This window comes from Prenolepis imparis, unplaced genomic scaffold, assembly GCF_030444845.1.
Source record: "Prenolepis imparis isolate NDT839.2.m4 unplaced genomic scaffold, iyPreImpa1.0 SCAF_8, whole genome shotgun sequence".
Taxonomy (NCBI): Eukaryota; Metazoa; Arthropoda; class Insecta; order Hymenoptera; family Formicidae; genus Prenolepis; species Prenolepis imparis.
In genome coordinates this window covers 14,454,683-14,475,645 of record NW_028141166.1, presented here as the reverse complement: position 1 = coordinate 14,475,645, position 20,963 = coordinate 14,454,683, and the positions used below count along the sequence as shown (strand labels likewise).

At 32.6% G+C, this 20,963-nt stretch overlaps 4 protein-coding genes across 4 annotated transcripts; 2 read left to right on the top strand and 2 right to left on the bottom strand.

Annotated features, from left to right (window-relative positions):
* Positions 1-7,416: 7,416 nt before the first annotated feature.
* Positions 7,417-8,788, top strand: LOC145939333 (uncharacterized). The gene is made up of 3 exons (XM_083043577.1): positions 7,417-7,783; positions 8,106-8,162; positions 8,556-8,788. The coding sequence occupies exons 1-3, from the start codon at positions 7,417-7,419 to the stop codon at positions 8,786-8,788; spliced, it is 657 nt and encodes a 218-aa protein (XP_082899703.1).
* Positions 8,789-9,852: 1,064 nt separating this feature from the next.
* On the bottom strand, positions 9,853-11,969 carry LOC145939319 (uncharacterized). The gene is made up of 3 exons (XM_083043550.1): positions 11,687-11,969; positions 10,574-10,750; positions 9,853-10,007 (listed from the first exon to the last, which is right to left on the bottom strand). The coding sequence occupies exons 1-3, from the start codon at positions 11,967-11,969 to the stop codon at positions 9,853-9,855; spliced, it is 615 nt and encodes a 204-aa protein (XP_082899676.1).
* A 4,458-nt stretch (positions 11,970-16,427) lies between these two features.
* Positions 16,428-17,213, top strand: Osi12 (DUF1676 domain-containing protein Osi12). The gene has a single exon (XM_083044273.1). It carries the CDS (start codon positions 16,428-16,430, stop codon positions 17,211-17,213), a length of 786 nt encoding a protein of 261 aa, XP_082900399.1.
* A 1,161-nt stretch (positions 17,214-18,374) lies between these two features.
* Positions 18,375-19,995, bottom strand: LOC145939745 (uncharacterized). The gene is made up of 2 exons (XM_083044317.1): positions 19,498-19,995; positions 18,375-18,921 (listed from the first exon to the last, which is right to left on the bottom strand). The coding sequence occupies exons 1-2, from the start codon at positions 19,772-19,774 to the stop codon at positions 18,728-18,730; spliced, it is 471 nt and encodes a 156-aa protein (XP_082900443.1). The 5' UTR covers positions 19,775-19,995; the 3' UTR covers positions 18,375-18,727.
* Positions 19,996-20,963: the final 968 nt, after the last annotated feature.

Below are 20,963 nucleotides of genomic sequence, written 5' to 3'. Positions count from 1 at the left end.
TTATACATTTTAATAGCACATTGATTACAGAATCATTCGGTACCAAACAGACACCAGCGTACAAATTTTTTAACTTGATATACATAAAATAATGTTGCGTCGCATAGGGTCAGCGGTAAAAAGTATCGATTTCCAATATTTTAAGACGAGCCAAAAATTCATCGATTATACATTTTAATAGTACATTGATTACAGAATCTTTTGGTACCATGCAGACACCAGCGTACAAATTTTTTAATACGATAAACATAAAATAAGGATGCGTCGCACAGGGTCCGCTTCAAAAAAGTATCGATTTCTAATATTTTAAGACGAGCCAAAAATTCATCGATTATACATTTTAATAGCACATTGATTACAGAATTATTTGGTACCAAACAGACACCCGCGTACAAATTTTTTAACTTGATATACATAAAATAAGGTTGCGTCGCATAGGGTCAGCGGTAAAAAGTATCAATTTCCAATATTTTAAGAAGAGCCAAAAATTCATCGATTATACATTTTAATAGCACATTGATTACAGAATCATTCGGTACCAAACAGACACCAGCGTACAAATTTTTTAACTTGATATACATAAAATAATGTTGCGTCGCATAGGGTCAGCGGTAAAAAGTATCGATTTCCAATATTTTAAGACGAGCCAAAAATTCATCGATTATACATTTTAATAGTACATTGATTACAGAATCTTTTGGTACCATGCAGACACCAGCGTACAAATTTTTTAACTAGATATACATAAAATAAGGTTGCGTCGCATAGGGTCAGCGGTAAAAAGTATTGATTTCCAATATTTTAAGACGAGCCAAAAATTCATCGATTATACATTTTAATAGCAAATTGATTACAGAATCATTTGGTACCAAACAGACACCAGCGTACAAATTTTTTGACTTGATATATATAAAATAATGTTGCGTCGCGTAGGGTCAGCGGTAAAAAAGTATCGATTTCTAATATTTTAAGACGAGCCAAAAATTCATCGATTATACATTTTAATAGTACATTGATTACAGAATCTTTTGGTACCAAGCAGACAACAGCGTACAAACTTTTTCATTTGCTATACATAAATTAAGGATGCGTCGCATAGGGTCAGCGGTAAAAAAGTATCGATTTCTAATATTTTAAGACGAGCCAAAAATTCATCGATTATACATTTTAATAGCAAATTGATTACAGAATCATTTGGTACCAAACAGACACCAGCGTACAAATTTTTTAACTTGATATATATAAAATAATGTTGCGTCGCGTAGGGTCAGCGGTAAAAAAGTATCGATTTCTAATATTTTAAGACGAGCCAAAAATTCATCGATTATACATTTTAATAGCACATTGATTACAGAATCTTTTGGTACCAAACAGACACCAGCGTACAAATTTTTTAACTTTATATACATAAAATAATGTTGCGTCGCGTAGGGTCAGCGGTAAAAAGTATCGATTTCCAATATTTTATGACGAGCCAAAAATTCATCGATTATACATTTTAATAGTACATTGATTATAGAATCTTTGGGTACCATGCAGACACCAGCGTACAAATTTTTTAACTTGATATACATAAAATAAGGTTGCGTCGCATAGGGTCAGCGGTAAATAGTATTGATTTCCAATATTTTAAGGCGAGCCAAAAATTCATCGATTATACATTTTAATAGTACATTGATTATAGAATCATTTGGTACCAAACAGACACCAGCGTACCAATTTTTAACTTGATATACATAAAATAAGGTTGCGTCGCATAGGGTCAGCGGTAAATAGTATCGATTTCCAATATTTTAAGACGAGCCAAAAATTCATCTATTATACATTTTAATAGTACATTGATTTTAGAATCTTTGGGTACCATGCAGACACCAGCGTACAAATTTTTTAATACGATAAAAATATAATAATGATGCGTCGCACAGGGTCCGCGTCAAAAAAGTATCGATTTCTAATATTTTAAGACGAGCCAAAAATTCATCGATTATAAATTTTAATAGTACATTGTATATAGAATCATTTGGTACCAAACAGACACCAGCGTACAAATTTTTTAACTTGATATACATAAAATAAAGTTGCGTCGCAAAGGGTCAGCGGTAAAAAGTATCGATTTCCAATATTTTAAGACGAGCCAAAAATTCATCGATTATACATTTTAATAGCGCATTGATTACAGAATCATTTGGTACCAAACAGACATCAGCGTACAAATTTTTTAACTTGATATACATAAAATAATGTTGCGTCGCATAGGGTCAGCGGTAAAAAAGTATCGATTTCTAATATTTTAAGACGAGCCAAAAATTCATCGATTATACATTTTAATAGTACATTGATTATAGAATCATTTGGTACCAAACAGACACCAGCGTACAAATTTTTTAACTTGATATACATAAAATAAGGTTGCGTCGCATAGGGTCAGCGGTAAAAAGTATCGATTTCCAATATTTTAAGACGAGCCAAAAATTCATCGATTATACATTTTAATAGTACATTGATTACAGAATTTTTTCGTACTATGCAAACACCAGCGTACAAATTTTTTAATACGATAAACATAAAATAAGGATTCGTCGCACAGGGTCCGCGTCAAAAAAATATCAATTTCTAATATTTTAAGACGAGCCAAAAATTCATTGATTATACATTTTAATAGTACATTGATTACAGAATCATTTGGTACCAAACAGACACCAGCGTACAAATTTTTTAACTTTATATACATAAAATAATGTTGCGTCGCATGGGGTCAGCGGTAAAAAGTATCGATTTCCAATATTTTTAGACGAGCCAAAAATTCATCGATTATACATTTTAATAGTACATTGATTACAGAATCTTTTGGTACCATGCAGACACCAGCGTACAAATTTTTTAATACGATTAACATAAAATAATTATGCGTCGCACAGGGTCCGCGTCAAAAAAGTATGAATTTCTAATATTTTAAGACGAGCCAAAAGTTCATCGATTATACATTTTAATAGTACATTGATTACAGAATCATTTGGTACCAAACAGACACCAGCGTACAAATGTTTTAACTTGATATACATAGAATAAGATTGCGTCGCATAGGGTCAACTGTAAAAAAGTATCGATTTCTAATATTTTAAGGCGAGCCAAAAATTCATCGTATATATATTTCAATTGTGTCTTATTTGCAGATTATCTTTGTACCATAACCATACCAGCGTACCTTTTTGGTATTATATACGTTATATAAATCTGCGCCGTATGGGATTTGCCTCTTAAAAATTTTAATTTTCGATATTTCAAAACGTGCAAAAAATTAATCTTATATACATTTTAACAGTACATTGTCTGCACATTATTACGAATTATGCGTGACTGCATGCATATATCGCGGTAATATATGTCGAAACTCATTTCTACTGCGCATTTGGAATTCGAATTATATCAAGATTATCGAAAAGTGACGGACGAATTATATTTGTGACTCTAATTACGAAAATAAATTTTGTTTTAAAAATTATATCTACGAAACCTTAATTGTAAATTTGTATTCATGTCTCACTTCTATTCTTAACTTAATAAATATACTACTTCTTAATTAAATAAATATATTAGAAAATATTAATATAGTAAGGTAATTAAATTTTAAAATAGTAATATGTTATAAAAATTAAAATAGCAATATATTGTAAATAATATGTTGTAATATCTTATCCTCGATTAATATTTTTGTTACAGAAATCAGCTGATTAAAACGTTAATTTGCTAATTCATTTTTAAAATAAGAATATGTTATAACATTTAAAATAATATGTTTTAAATAATGTAATATATAATTCCTTAAACTCGATTAATATTTATAACAGCTATCAGCTGATTTCTGGCAAAAAATATTAATCGTGTTTAAGGAATTATATATTATTTTAATTTTTATAACATATTTTTATTTTAAAATTTAATTGGCAATGTAATGCTTTAATCATCTGATTTCTGTAAAAAAATATTAATGAAGTTTAAACAAACTTTATATAAATACATCATACTTTTTTTAATAAAATCGAGGAATGGCATAACGCGCGCTTGTGTTATTCTAGTCTTTTTCTAAAAAAGACATATTAAGTCGATTCTCGCAAGTATTGTTGCCTCTTGTCCGCGAAAATATTAATCAAAATTTAAAGTATTATAACTTATTATTTAAAACATGTCATTATTTTATTTAATTTTATTTTGGACTAACTGTCAAACTGCTAACTGCTAACCCTCACGATGACAGCCTCTTCATGCTTCAAATATAACACACAACGCGAATGTCAAAAATATTAATCAAGTTTAAAGTATTATAACATATTATTTAAAACATATTATTATTTTATTTTATTTTATTTTATTTTGGACTAACTGTCAAACTGGTCACTGCTAACCCTCGTGATGACAGCCTTTCGATGCTACGAATATAACACACAATGCGAATCGACAGAGCCAATCAGCATCGCGGAAAAACGACAACAATGTCAATAACATGCCTTTTTTAGAAAGGGGAATCGAGGAATAGTGTGCGCATTGCGCGCACTTGTGTGTTGTTCTAGTATTAATTAAAAAGTGTGTAGGCTGTTAAATTTTTGATACAAAAGTAATCTGCAGACAATATACTATTAGAATATGTAAATAAAAAATTTTTGGCTTGCTTTAAAATATTAGGTACAATGAAATTATCGCTGCGGACTCTTTGCGTCGAATTCTTATTTTAAAGATATTGAATAAAAAAATGTGTACGCTGATGTCTGCTTGGTACCAAAATATTCTCCAGTCAATATACTATTAAAATATGTAAATAAAAATTTTTTGGCTTGCTTTAAAATATTAGGTACCATGAAATTATCGCTGCGGACTCGGTAGGGGCCAAACTTTTATTTATGTATATTAATTAAAAAGTGTGTAGGCTGTTAAATTTTTGGTACAAAAGTAATCTGCAGACAATATACTATTAGAATATGTAAATAAAAAATTTTTGGCATGCTTTAAAATATTAGGTACCATGAAATTATCGCTGCAAACCCTTTGCGGCAAATTCTTATTATAAAGATATTGAATAAAGAAATGTGTACGCTGATGTCTGCTTAGTACCAAAATATTCTGCAGTCAATATACTATTAAAATATATAAATAAAAAAATTTTGGCTTGCTTTGAAATATTAGGTACCATGAAATTATTGCTGCTGACTCTATGCGGCAAATTTTTATTTTAAAGATATTGAATAAAAAAATTTGTACGCTGATGTTCTGCTTGGTACCAAAGTAAAAAAAAATTGTGAGAAAGATGTATTTATGTTATTTAAATAGAACGCTTACACAATCATTTTTTATTTACAATGATCTTTATTACGAGTTCACTGTCGATTTCAAGTATCAGTCTACCAGCAAGGATTGTCACTGGGATCCTGACGTTTTCACTTAGTGATGCCATTAGTCTCGGTCCATTATTATATCGTCCTTTCTTTCGGTTGTCTAACTGTATCAGCAATTCTCTTTTTCTCCTTCGTTCTTACCTTACACACCATCCGCAGGAACGGTAATAGTTACATCCGGGAAACGCATTTGCTCGTAAAGAAAAATACCGTGTCTTTACGGTCATGCGAATACATGTACGATCCCCATATGTTTATATAACATCCGCTGTTAAATATAACATCTGAAGCGCGAGAATGCATCATATGTTGTAATAATCGTTATAAAAGTTTTCTGTTTGTTTAATTATTTGTATAATCGAGATGTATAATTTCTGAAAAATATATAATATTAATAAAGAAACCTTTTATGAAAACTGTAGTTATTGTAGGTAAATACAAACTTCTCTCTGACAAGTGGGAAAAGTGGATTATACGGAAGAATAATACTTTACGGAGGAATGTTATTGTTGAGACAGTACTATTGGGTAAAGAGACCGTGACAAAAGCTTACGTTTGTACGTACGCTTTCTTTTTAATAATTACTCCTACTATGACATTAGAATGGTGGAGAGTGAAGTGGATAATGAATACTTAGCCTCGTATAATAATCGATGCCGATGTTGGAATATACCAAGATGATGTAGAACTGTAGAAATATAGCCTGCTACTATAAATAGCTCACATTTGAAGAGATTGCGAGAAATTAAATGCATTGAACACAGTGGACAGCGCTAATCAAGTCCATTACTGTTGTAATTGCTCAAGTTTCTTTTCGAATGTAGCTCGTCACGGAGTGTAATCTGTGTCGAATTAACAGTATCTTAGGCGCTACGTTAAGTTCCTTGGCCTTGATTAATTATCGTGTTGTATAATATATATGTAAGACTTACATTGATATAATAATTTTAATTTATTTATTTCAATAATTATTTAATACCTAAACGGCTCGAATAGCCTATCTATTACCGATTTATATTTGATATATATCGAGCCTTTATATTCTTAGTATTTAATACCTAAATTAATATATTTTTATAGTGAATTGTTTTTTTTCTATGTCGAAATATATGTTGTGTAACACAATATATTAATCAACAAAGTCAATTCAAATAATAATTCTTGAAAATATTTATGAATTAGAATTACAGATGATTGTTGTGTGTTCGTATTCTTATTTATTTGTATGACATGCGACAATATCTTTAATAGTCAATATCGTTGTAATTTTGCTTTATTATACAATCCATTACTAAAATTTAATTCAATCGCCTCTTTATAATTAAAACTTTAGCAATCAAATTTTGTTGCTTTTATTACAATAAACAGATTTATTATTACAATAAAATTGCAATAAACAGATTAATATTAATTATTAAATTATTTTATTTATAGAAAACATTAAACTTTACATGAAATATTAAAATTGGCCAGTAATCAAAACAAATAATTGACTTCGGAAATAAGGAAAAATGATTCTACATAACTTCGCGGTAAGCAAAGTTACTCGTGCGTGCAAATTAATGGATAATCTCCAACCATTTCTTTGGTTTTGCACTTACGCCCGGATAGAGAATATCGCTTGTTTTACCTGCATTCCAATGTAATCCTGATACATTACTATTAATGACGTTAGCACAGCGGAGTTTTAAGGATCGTTTGACAAGCAGGTCAAAGCGATACTTACTTACGGGGCTGTACGACATTGTTTTGGTTGAGAGGGTCTCTTCTTCCGTTGTTGTGGCGTTAAACAGCGCGTGGATCAAGTACGGGCGTGTATAGTAAGAATTTTAATGCGTTTGGTAGGAGAGAGACTAAATGGGGTGTAGATATATAAGTTACAATGCAACCAGATTCTTCAAGTAGTCGGGATTTACTGAGCTGACCAGCTGACTGTTAGAGAGAATAAGATAAGACGTAACGGAAAAAAAACCGATGGTCATTCTGTTAGAGCTGAAAGACACCTAGAAGAGAAAAATCGACGACGAGGATGGAAAAGCGACGTTCGACAATTTGGATTTTACGTTTCCTTCATCTCGCGATTTTCTTTAATTTAGTGACCGCCAAAAGTGAATATATAAAATTGTTCGAACGGTGCACGAACGAGAAGTACATCTTCAACTGCTTCAAACGGCGTGCCTTAGAGATCCTTGACACAGCGATCAAAGATAACTCTGTATATAAGATCAACGACTACATTTCACTCACCAAAGATGCATCAACTGCGAGAAATTACAACTCGATGACATCTGAAAATGATACACAGTTAAGTCTTGACGAGCAATTGGATGACAAGTTTTACGAATTTATATCATCGAGAAGCGTGAAGCTGACAATACCGGGCAATACTTTTGAAGGTAACAATACTTACATATTCGAAAATTATTAGTAATAAAGTGATATTAAATAATTTTGAATTTTTCAAATTAAATTATTGCAATATATATATATATATATATATATATGTGTGTGTGTGTGTGTGTGTGTGTGTGTGTGTGTGTGTGTGTGTATCATAATTTAAGTTATCTTATTATTATTGCTTCACGCTGATGCAATGAGTTGTAATGAATATACAATAGACAGAAAATTAAAAAAAAAAAAAATATATATTGACAAGATTAAATAAACAGGATATTTAAATAAAAATTTAAATAAATATTATAAAATTTTATATTTTAGGCAGGAAGAAGAAGAATAAAAATGGATATCTACTAATAGCAGGTGCCGTGTTAGCAGGTAAGTTTTTCACGTAAAATATTTAAAATACATAGAAAAAAAAGGAATAACTCTGATATCAAAGTTGATAAGAAAGTAATATAATAAAGAGAGAAAAATTTAATTCATTTTATAAAATTTTTAAACGATATTGTTAATCTGTTTCTGATCAAAGTCGAACAAATATAATGAGTAAAAAATATCTTCTTCTGATAGTTTCAAAATTGATTTTTATCTTATCTGTTTTTTCTTTATCTCTTGACATTTGAAACAAATAAACACTTTAATAATTAAAAGTTCTTATTTCTTATTACTTTTGCAATATAATTCTTACAATATAATTTTGAAATTATTAAAACAAAATCAACTTTTCCAGTCTTGTAGAAACATTAATTATTTGACATGATTTTTTAGGCATGATGGCGCAATTAGCTTATGGAAAAATAGCTTTCCTCGCCGGTACAGCTTTGCTAACAGCGAAAATGGCCTTAGTTTTAAGCGCGATAGTTGGCTTGAAAAAGCTCGTATCGAGCGGAGGTGGTCATGAAGTAATCTATGCAACAGCATCCGAACATCATGGAGGCGGTGGCGGTGGCGGTGGATACGGTGGTTGGCAAAGAGCAATGGAAGTTGTTCCACCAACCTGAATTATGTTCGACACATATCACAAACTCAAAACTTAATGATATAGACACCGCATGTAATACGTCTTCCTTGTATTTAAAAAATATTGTATAAAAATATAAATTAGTATTAATTATTAATTATTTATATAGTATTTGTATTTAATAGAGTTGATACACACATATGTATATTATATTCTACTTTGACTCGGCACAAACGTATTTCACGAAGAATAAACAATACGTAATGTCGTTGATTGATAAACACGTGTTTTTTATTATTTATCTAATATTTTGTCAACATTCTATTAATATTAATCTGTATTAATTAGAGTACAATGTAAAATTAAGGGTAATATTCTTGTTCATATATTTGTAAATTATTATATATTATTAAAAATAAATATAAATAATATATTATAAAAAATATTTTAATTATTATATATTATTATATATTTATAATTATTATATATTATATATTATATATTAAATTTATAATTTATTGTTATTCTAATTTAATTTTAATTAATAACTTTAATTATTTTAAAATTATTTTAAAATATTTAAATAAAATATTTAAATTATTTTAAAATAAAATGTTATTATTTAAGTAATATTAGATATAATATTAGATATAAAATAATACATTTTACAGTTATTAAATTTTATGGAAATTTAACGTACATTGCATTAAAAAATTCAAAATACATAAAAAGGAATAATAAAACAATATTTTTTATTTAAATAGTATTTGTGAATAATTATATCATATTTCTTTTTATTATAATACATCTATATATTTTTACTCTTAAAGACTTATAAACTATTGATGTGTACAATTTTGGATGTACAGAACAATTTCTTATTGCAAGATAATTATTTCCTAAATGCATCAAATATATATTTAAATATACATTTAATTTGGTAACTTTTGTTTTTTAATGTCAAATACTTTTTTAGTGTATAATATGTTAAAATATATAATTAATTTGCTTTATAAATAGTCTCGCGTAAATAATTTAATAAATAATTTACTTTATTTGATATAATATTTTTGTCAGTTATGAAATATATAAAATATATTTTCATCAATGAACCCGTCGTCGCTTTCGATGTTCATAGACATAATCACTACGTTCATCTCCGTAATCATTACGGTGATCGTAATCAACGCTTGAGCTATGGGTTTGTATAGAGCTAATATGTGGATGTTTCACTACTTCATAAGAAACACTTTCATGATCTGAAAAAAGTTCAATTAAATATAACATATGACTAAATTAATGGCCTATTTTTTTGTATATATATATATATATATATATATATATATATATAAAATCATGATATCTATATTATTACAATCTATATATATTAGTACAAACATTTTAAAAGTTTCCAAGTTTTTATATAATCAGCAAAGTTCGCAAAATATATGCTAAATAATAATTATATTGAATAATCATTCTTATTTGTCAAAAATATATGCTAAATAAGAATGATTATTCAATATAATTATTATAGAAGAAAATAGAATTTTATTTAAAAGAATCGATTTATGAGTTCACAAATTTGCACATCTTTTGTGTAATGTTTATTTTTAATATTCTTTCATATTTCTCATATACGTTCTCCAAAACTTTGATTATAATTATCATTACTTGCTAGAAAATCGTTATAAAAGTAAATTGTGTATATTTGTATGCACATTTTTTATTACAAAAACTTGTATTTATAAAATAAATGTAAGAACGAACTCCTAGAAAAAAGGATTACAAATTATAATTCAATTTACGTACCATATCTACGTACCATTCTTTTTCAGAATTGCAGCAATAGCAATTGCTAAAGCTATCTTGGCAACCAATACTGCTTTTCCTGCAAGAGCTGCAACTCCATTTAACAATCCGTAAATCAATGCTGCTTTCATGGCTCCAAAGAAATATAATAATACTCTGTTGTCTTTTTTATTTTTCTTCCGGGCAGAAACTGAAATTAAAAATCAAGCGACAATTAATCATATTATCTTCGTCAAGATTGCAATTAAACACTATTAAATTGAACACTAAGAATATAACGGCTCTCTATATATCAAATATAAATTAGAATATAGAAAGGCTATTCGAGCCATACGCGGATGTCGGTGCGTCGATTCCAACGAAAATTAATTTTTCGTTGAAATTAACTGTGCACGGGACACGAATTTTGCTTGGTACACCACCAAGACTTTTATTTGGGAATAAATCCATACTAGATTTTTAATTCCCATATTACCCTCTAACCCCCCTACAGAATTATAGGCTATTAAATTGTTTTAGTAATATTGTGACAAAACTGAGATTAACAACATAATAAACCAACATTCCGCATACATATACATAAATACAGATTTGTAAATAAGTATTTATGATAAATAGTATTATTTTTTGAAAAAATAATAAAAATATATTTATCAAACATATGATTTACTATTCTTGTTAATATGTTAATCTCAATTTAATTCTTTTATTTAATGTTATTGATTTGATTTAAAATTATCGATGCTTGATTGACAAAAGTAGTAAAAATTATCATTTATACCTTTAATTTTTTTTGAATTAATAATTTTTAGAAGCTGAATGTATCAAGTGCAAGGTCTTTGAAATAGTGCAGTGCACAGTGAATAAATAAAATTAAATACACACACATATCTATATCTTTTTTTCTACAATAATTTTGTACAAAGAAAAAAGATGTTACTTCGAAATGTTTCTCCCTTTTTTCTACTTAATATATTTGTACAATGTATTCTAATTAGAAATTCTTTTTGCAATAATATTTTTCTTTTCCTTCTGTGTATAAAATTTATTATCAATTTAATTACCAATTGTGTTGTACATAAATTTACAAGTTTATTTAAAAGATAAGAGCAAATTTCTCTCTTACCTTCAGCTATGTTATTGTCATCTAGGAAATTTTGACTAAATGTAAGTTCTCTGCTAGTCCGTATTTGAGTTTTGCGATCGGACGAGGAAGTTTCAACCGCCTCATTGGTTCCACACGTGTTATTTTCATCGTCGATACACTCGATTGTCCCCGAAGCTTTCTGCAGAAGCTTTCTGTTTACGGGCTCGCAAGAACAAATGGCGATGAAACCGCCTAATATCAAAAAGCCAAAGAGCTGCCAAAGCATGTTCGACAAGAACTGACGGTTTGTGGAGATCTTCATCATTTATAGGCTCTAGCAATTAGTAGTAATGGCGGAGCAAAGTGTTGTTACGACATACAGAGCGTGAATGCATCTATGGTAAAATGCATCATGCGCGTAAAATTATTCCGGTGCTATAGAACCGGTATTCCGCATGTTTCTACAAGCATGTGATGACCGCGTACATATCCAATACATCATACCGCAATTATTACAATGTTAAACGGAGTGCATGAAGCGCGATGAAAGAATAAATTTCAGCATTGTGTCTATATCTAAAGTATGGAATAATGTATATGTGGAGATTCGTGATATATGTATTAGAGTTTGACTTGGTTTGTGCCTTCTGAACATTTGATCGAATTTATTAGGCTTAATGAGACAAATAGAGAAAGAGAAAAAAAGAAATAAGCAAATGAGAATGTTGAGTAGATGAAAGATTTTAAATTCATTTCAAAATCGAATAACAAGCATCAACGAATATGTTGGCTAAAGTACCTATTTCCATGCAAGCTATTTGCAGTTTGTATTCACTGCTTACATAAAATATTAGAAGCTAATCTATGCTCGACAAAGGTAAATTAATTCTTATATCAAATAGACCGTCAATAGAAACGTTATTAAAGAAAGTAGAAAGTAATATGAAATCTATAATTATAAATCGTTACTAGTGCTTTATTCATTCTACATGCCAATTTTCTCCATTGTTTTGGAGAAGTTAGTTGGTTGATTCAAGATATCTAATATTAGTTATTAAAAAATATGAGAGTCAATTCTGTCGAGTCCAATACTGATGTTACTTGCCAGCGATTTTTCAATAATATTTAAATCGTAAGTAAGTAATTTTGATTTCCATCCCTCTTTTTTATGCATTATTCTCAATTATATGTCGTCAAACAGGAAGCGACAGAAGAAATCATTACATTGTAATGAAAAAGTTGCTTTGATTTTATTATTCACTGATATTAAACGCACGCATGAGCTGAATTAAACAGATAAGTAGATTGTCACCAAGTGAATGAAGAAGCTTGCTTTTCACTTGTTGCAGCTCCCACAATTCTTGCGCGCCAGAAAGTGGAGAATAAGGTCTAAAAAGCATGATCTTTTTCTTCGACGAGTGTTTTGTATGCCACTGGGCCAATCGAGCATCCTCGATTCACTACTCAGAATATGCAGGGTTACAGCCTCCAAAGGTTACTGGCTACACGCATCCTAACATGAAGAATGCAACTTCCGAACTTTAGTATCTAGCGTCTGAAATTCTTCGTATAGCTTCAGTGTTAATACGAGATATAATTCAAGCTGTCAGTTTTTCTAAAATAAATTTTCAACATTCTCGACATTGCTATCTTATAGATTCACTTATATGTTTGTAAAATTTTTTTTACGTAAATTTCATTTTTTTGGTATTGCTTTTTTGTTTTTTTGCTCTGTGTGATATCTGTCAAGTAATTATGTCTGAGATCATTAGAACAATTTTTTACAGTTATATGCGTGTCGCTTTAATTAAATCCAATTCCAAGGCTATGAATTGTATGGGGTATGAATTCCCTCATTTTAGTCTTAATTCGTACTTACGTAGATTTTCGCGAACAAGCATGATCTGGTAATGAGCTAGGTCAGAATCCTCCGCGTGTGAATCGCTAGAACCACCTGTTGCTGATCGTTGACCTGAATCTAATAACAGGCAGAAACGTCCTGTTCTTGTCTAAAATATCTCTCGAGAAAATCGCTCATGACGCTATAACCTATTGCCTCACTTTTATTATTCTAAGTTATGTTCTGTCATAGCTTCTGCTTCTGCACAGATAAAATCTTTATTACGTGAGTCTTTTTTGTACTTGACTAGATTATATATTTATATTCTTGTTTGGTAAAATTAGATCCAATGAAATAAAGCTTATTTTAATCTTCAATAATTTTCAAAAAAATATAGTATATTATGTTAATACAATAGTGATTATAAGAAAGTATTTTTTCGGCAAACTTCCGCGAATTAGACGCCGAGAAACGAACGGGATCATGGACGCGCCGTCATTAAGATAAAAGTCATTAAAATAAATTTCAGTCGAAATGTCCTACTTGTCTACTTTTGTGAACAATCGAAAGTTCAACGCGGTTTGCGACTTAAAATTTGAGCGGTAAATCAGATAATTAGAAATAATAATGGGACCCAACCGTGCGTAGGCTAATTGCGGCGGAATTCATTTCTCGCGCCGTTTGTGAGAATATAACTGCGCGCTCACAGAGAATGTGGCACGGGCCTTAATACAGTTAAACACCGTCTGTGTGCGGGCCTATGGTGTACTGACTATGGGATAATCGCAAAGTAGGTAACAGCATGGAAGATGCATCGCTGGCTGTTGTCGCATTAGAGATGCGCTAACCTCGATTGAGTGTGTCGGTAGTGCATCGCGCGCTCAGCTTCACGCTCCTAACGAAGCGTAATACAACAAGAAAATAGAATACACCGGGTACGACGATCTTATGCTGCAAATTTACACACATTTTTAATCTTTTCGAGCAGTATATTTTTGTACTCGACGGATGCGCACAGGCATTTTTCATCTTTCGTATGTAATTTACATTTATTGATTTTGTATGCAATCGACCTGTGGGAAGAAATATAAATCTTTCGTGTCTATTATGATTTTTAATAAAAGATATTGAGATAATTGTTTTAAAAAAAAATTAGTTTTTGTAAAACTTCCAAATCTTACTTTTTTAATTGATTAAAAATGATATTTAACTTCTAATAAATCAGTATGAAACCATTTAATGTAATGAATAATATCTTAATGTAATCAAAATCAATGAAGAAAATATAAAGCGTTTGTGTTTATGATGATTAATAATAATAAAAGATATTGAGGTAATTTTATAATAATAATAATGTAGTAATTTTTGTAAAACTTTTAAATCTTATTTTCTTAATAGATTAAAAATTATACTTATCTTCTAATAATCGTAAATTTGTATGAAAGCATCCAATGTAAACATCTTGATGTAATCGTGATCAACACACGAGTCCATATCTACATTAAGACTGGCAGCAAATGAGAAAATGAGCTAATTACATGCCGTAAGACGTGCTTCCATATACTCGTAATATAGTTCATAGCATTTCTATTTGCATTAATAATTTTCATTTATTGCGCCGAAAATGAAGGTGAGCTGATTTATGTAAGACATGCTGACGATTATACATGCAAAGTATATGTAATCAAAATGCAATTCGACCAAAAGTGAGACGTAGTGTAATCATAAATTTACGGTTACGCAATGTAATAATAGTATGATAATTGTATAATTATAGAGCGTGTTACTGCTTACGCTCATCTCATCTTATCGTTAATAAATCTGGAACAAAATATATTTCTCTTTGACGAAAATAATATATGTGTTTATCTATTCGTACAATATATTTATTTCTCTAAGTTCAGAGTGATAATTGAGAGTTAGCTGATGAAAATGCAATTGGTGAGGAACCATTCGTAACATTTGGAATATGAATACAAATATGTAATCGGTTTATTATTGTTGTTGTTTATACAATACAAATACCGCATAATGTGAAATGCTGTACAGATTCAGGGAAAGTAGATCATCCTTGTTGATAATTCTTCACCCATTTCACGGCGCAGGGAAACCTACGATAGGAAGGTCACGAGTTGTCCGCAACCTAAAACTAGTTTCTAGCATCTTACATATTATGCGGGGGTCAGCGAGATCACGGTGCCAGGTACGTTGCCAATGAAATCCACGATGCTCCCCTCTGGTCTCATCCCGACATGCTGCATCTCCTCCCGCGTGAGATACGAATCTTGATGCGGTTGCATACAAACGTCGCGCGGGAGAGAAACACATATACATAGTTAATCTTTTGTGTACATACATGTAGCAGCCACGGCGAAATTTAACGAACGAATCGCGTGGCGGCCATTCAACAACGATGTCTCGATCTCGATGCGCGAGTGGGTCTCTGTGTCAGGAAGGGTCACATGCTCTTGGCGCACTAACATCATGAGAATTTTTATCCCCCGTCCCCGTGCCGAGATAGCAGCTGTCTAGCGTGCTGAAAGAGTAAGAGGAAGATGAAAGGACGAGAGCTCGCGAAGAGGAGAGGATAGAAGAGGATCATCCACTCATACACGTAAGGTCGCGTCGTTACATGTACCGATACATTCGTTTATACGAGAGAGAGATACCTTCACCCCCTTCATGAAGGATGGCATCTAGGTGGATGGCTCCTCACTGGTATATATCGGTCCGACGACTTCGTCCTGGCGCCAGTTCTCTCTAGTCGAGGATCATCCAGCACGTGGGTGCGCGCAGCCTCTCGTAGTATCTCCGGCTAGTCACTGCGAAATTTCGAGTCGCGTGTCTCGTGTGATCCCGACGAGGTGCCTCTGTGATTTAGTCTCTCCGAGCTTTTTTTATCTGCCCAGTCGAGCGCCCGCGAGTTTCGGGACATCCAGGATGTCGGCGATTAAGAATTTATCCAAGTGCGTGCTGCTCTTGTTAGTATGCAGTGCAACTATTCAAGCCGACGAGGACGGCGGATTCCTCGAGCGAGGATACCGTGCACTTTATCGCGTCTACGAGGAGTGCGAGCATCGCAATATGGCTGTGTCGCCGTGTTTGAAGAAGAAGGCGATCGCCTTCTTCGAGAGGCTCGGTCGTATACAGACCTTACCGATCGGCGACAATCTTGAGCTGATCAAAGTCGCGTCCGTGGAGAATGATAGCTCGAAGAGCACGGTCTCTGATCTGGAGAAGACCTTGGCCAGGACCGGAGGTGCCACAGACGAGATTCTCAACGACATTCTGTTCGAACGCGTGGCCGCGCTATTTAACAGTTTCAACGTGCAGATCAGCTTACCAAAGACAACCTCCGGCGAGTTGAAACGGAGCGTCGAGGAGGGTCGCGGGAAGATGAAGAAGATGATGGGCATGATGATGATGGGAATGGCGATGAAACTCGCCGCGCTAGTTCCCATCGCCATAGGCGTACTTTTCCTCCTAGCTGGCAAGGCGCTCATCATCAGCAAGATCGCCCTGGTGCTGTCGTTGATTATCGGATTGAAGAAGTTGCTGAGCCAAAAGCAGAGCCACGATCACGGTGGCTGGCAGCAAGGAGGAGGCGGCGGTTGGGACAGGAGTCTAAAGGGACTCATAAACAACACACCCGTTCCATTAATGACGGAGGCAGATCGCAAGTACGCTCAGACTTTAGCGTACGCAGGCGCGCGGCAGCAGCATTGAACAATTAACAGCTGAACTAAAGGAGGAGATCTTCAGGTATCTGGGAAAGAGAGCAACGCCTGTATTCAAAGGAGCAGATGATACGCGATATTCGAGACAGTTTAAGACATTGAAATAGAATTATTTTCGCGAAGATATATTTTATATGCATGATACATAATTCATCCGTTTTACATTTATTCAGGCGTAACCGCATATTGTGAGGAAAAAAAGAGTGTAAAAATGTAATGTGACATGTAATGTCAAAGTAACAAATTGTAAAGAAAAATACGCTGGAAAATCTTAAAAATATTAAAAGTAGAAAAGAAAATTTTAATCAGCGCGAACTATCTCATTCGTGTAACTTTATTTTAGAAGTCTGATCGCTTTTCGGACAATTGTCGATATGATAATAATTATATCGTAATTTTTCGCTTTTCAAATTAACGGTTCTGTCACGATATAATTTGGTGCAATGGAATAATATGAAAAATCTTCTGTAAATGCATAAACCACAGGTGGAATATAAATAGCTGCGTCGAGCAAACATAAAGCAAAAGGAGTTGAAACGGCAGGTGTTTGTATTTCCACTACCGACTGCCTCGGCAAATAATCCAGCAAAATGATAGTGAGAGAGTAATTCTCACGCACGCGAGCTTTTAACGGCGTCGGTCAAGAATTTTTTTTTTTGTATTGATATAATCGGAACGCGATCAGTCTTGAAGTCGAGCAAAAAAGATGATAGACTTCATCGTTATTATATTATCCGAATTTTATTAGCCGAATTTGCAGTCGTTTCTCAGCACTTACTACGATATTTATATTTATTATTTATAGTACCACCATGTGTAGGCGGCAAAGTATTTATTTTAGGGAAGTATTTATTTTAGGGAGTTATAAAATAATAACCTTAGAGAGAGTTTTTTTTGGAATGTGTAGCTTGCGACAAGTAATTACATGAATATCTTTATATCGAAGTTACTAAAAGCGTGTGTTCAGTAGAGTAAGTGCGATGACTAAAACTTGAATATTAAAATGTAGCGAATAAAATGTACTAATTTAATCCTCTGTCAATATTTATTACATAATATAATAACGTAATTATATATATATATATTTATATATGTAACATTTTAGGATTAGGAGACGTAACATACATATTTCGTAATGATCGTAATAGATTGTTTCGCGTAGTTGCTTCACTCTTACGGTCTCTAGGACGTCGGAAAATAATTTTGGCTTATAATATATTTATTTAAGTACACACTTAACGATGCGACGCATTCTACGAGATGTATACGAGATGTATACGTTTGATCCCCGAGAAGCGATTATAAATTCGGTCTTGAGTGTTACTTTGTGAACACAGGCGCTAAATATTTGCTTTCTCAAAAGAAAATATCGATTAATAACACGACTGTAAATTTTACCTGACTGTAAATTATTACGAAATAAAGTCGTATGTCATTCACTTCTTTATGTATGCATTTCTTGACCCCTTCCCAAAAATTCTCCAAAAATATCGGACTTTGTTGTCAGTGTACTTTCAATCCCAGAACGGCGGCGAATAGAGCGAAGAAAAATCCAGCAAGAAGCGTCGTCCCTTTCAGAAGGAACAGACCACCGAGTATCGCTGGTATCAGGGCAACGAATTTGAGTTTGTATGCCATTAATAACGCCATCATTGTACGGTCCATTCTCCGTCTAATACGTCTTGCTTGATCTAAAACTTATCACAAACAATATTATTAGAGAATACTCACGCAATCTAAATTTATTAGAGAAACATTGAATTATATATACTTAAATACTATTATTTAATATTAAATTCCGCATTAAATAATAATTTTACGTATATTACAAGTTTACATAAATAATCAAGTGTGCAAATGTAATATTGATTATTAACAAGATTATTGAATAAAGTTCTTTACACAATATCGTTATAATAATTAGAACTTATATATCAAATAAAAAAATTTGTCATAGTAAATGTCGTTTTATATCACTTATTAGCGCAAGGAAGAATATATCCTGAAGAATATATACCGAAATACGAACATTTGCTATATCACGTTTAATAAAAGACATATCATATCGTTGTAATAGAAGGCATCATATCAAAAAACCGTTATACAACGGTATTGTTCATCACGCTTCATCAAAAGACGACACAATTCAAACGTAATGCTTGCTAGTATATTTTTTTGCGTCGTTTATTGCGTCGTTTATTGCGTTTTATAGCGGCTTGATAGAAGCGTTTCTGCCGTTAAACGTTTTACGACGCTGATTGTGATTTAGTTACCTCGTTCCTCGACTCCGCTTCTGGGCTCCGCACTATGGACGTCCTGGACGTGCATCTCGGACAGCGTGTCTCTGGCGATGAGATTGCCAGTTGGAGAAATAAGACTTTCGGACGTGACATTGTTGTCCGTATACCTGAGGACCTTCCTGCCGTAAGTGACAGCTCTCTCCTCTTCCTCCTGTCGCTTCTCCTGCAGCGGTTTCGAATATTCCATCGTACAGCTGACACAGGTCAAGGTCAGCAAAATCGCAACCATCAGATTAACTCTCGATAGCATCTTTCCTCATTCATGAAGAACGGGCTCGACGACTGGAAATCCTGACTACTCGCGATTTCGTCCACGATCCCGCTCCTTGGAGATCTTATTTTAGCATCATGGCATCATCACGCACTGTTTGTCCAGACTAGGCAGCATCCGAGGATTGTTTTCTCCGATCATCCGAACACTTCTTTTTGGTTCAATAATGCGATGAATCGCGAGAGATGAGCGTTATGATTTGTCACAGCATACCTCTTCTGTTAGTAGTCTCTTCTCGTTCTATACGGGCATTCTATACGTATGCATGCATAAGATTTTCGAATCAACTTTGACATATATAGATAGACACGCAGGCGGTGGCACACCAAGTACGAAGTACAGGGTAGAATGATAGAATGAACAGTACAACGAACAACTGCGAACTAACCGATCCGTCGTTGATTCCTCGACGACAAACCAACCGGACGCCGTGGATGCCGCGTCGGGCACGCTTCAGTTGCCGGGAAAATCGGCAGTCCGTGAAAAATGAGCTCCGACCGGTGAGCCAGCGATATATACGCGTGTGGTAAACACTATGATCCAAATTGTCAGTGCCGATATATATGTCAGGCTATACTGCAGAACGGTACACGATGGAGGTGGCTGTCATAGATAAGGAGATTTCTGCGGGTGCTTCTGCCGCGCAAGAGAAAGGGAATTGAGGCATATCTGCAACCGGGTGCGTTACAGGGGCGAAAATAGCCTTGTAGAACATGATAACAACACGTCGTTTGCGCCGAATGCGGCTTTCGTTAGATACTATCGTGATTCTATTTCTGAGTGTTTCTATTTCGAGAAGAATTAATTCATTTTGATTAGAAACAATTCTCGATTTTAATAAAACACTGATATAATCTTGCGTTTATAAATTAGAACATTCTTAAATTTTAATATAATTAATTATTGGACAATTTAAAATACAATTTAAAATATTTTAACAAGTAATTAACGTTGCTTATATAAATACAATAAAATAATTTCGAAATAGGCTGAGAGATTACATTTATATTTTGTTAAAATGTCATAATTTTTCACAAATAAATAATTATGTTTTTAACTTAAAATAATCAGTACTTCGTTTAATTTAATTTCAAGCAATTGTGATCGAAACCATATCCGATAGGCCTTGCAAAAACTGTATTATTTCGCTTCACTTCACTCCACCCGC

Bases quoted from the DNA above. Each gene is read 5' to 3' on its own strand.
- LOC145939333 (XM_083043577.1), top strand. From the start codon at position 7,417: ATGGAAAAGCGACGTTCGACAATTTGGATTTTACGTTTCCTTCATCTC. The intron at 7,784-8,105 runs GTAACAATACTT...TTTATATTTTAG, and splicing joins ACCGGGCAATACTTTTGAAG to GCAGGAAGAAGAAGAATAAA. The intron at 8,163-8,555 runs GTAAGTTTTTCA...ATGATTTTTTAG, and splicing joins AGCAGGTGCCGTGTTAGCAG to GCATGATGGCGCAATTAGCT.
- LOC145939319 (XM_083043550.1), bottom strand. From the start codon at position 11,969: ATGAAGATCTCCACAAACCGTCAGTTCTTGTCGAACATGCTTTGGCAG. The intron at 10,751-11,686 runs GTAAGAGAGAAA...TTTTAATTTCAG, and splicing joins TGACAATAACATAGCTGAAG to TTTCTGCCCGGAAGAAAAAT. The intron at 10,008-10,573 runs GTACGTAGATAT...AACTTTTTTCAG, and splicing joins TGCAATTCTGAAAAAGAATG to ATCATGAAAGTGTTTCTTAT.
- Osi12 (XM_083044273.1), top strand. From the start codon at position 16,428: ATGTCGGCGATTAAGAATTTATCCAAGTGCGTGCTGCTCTTGTTAGTA.
- LOC145939745 (XM_083044317.1), bottom strand. From the start codon at position 19,774: ATGCTATCGAGAGTTAATCTGATGGTTGCGATTTTGCTGACCTTGACC. The intron at 18,922-19,497 runs GTAACTAAATCA...GTTTGTGATAAG, and splicing joins AAGCGGAGTCGAGGAACGAG to TTTTAGATCAAGCAAGACGT.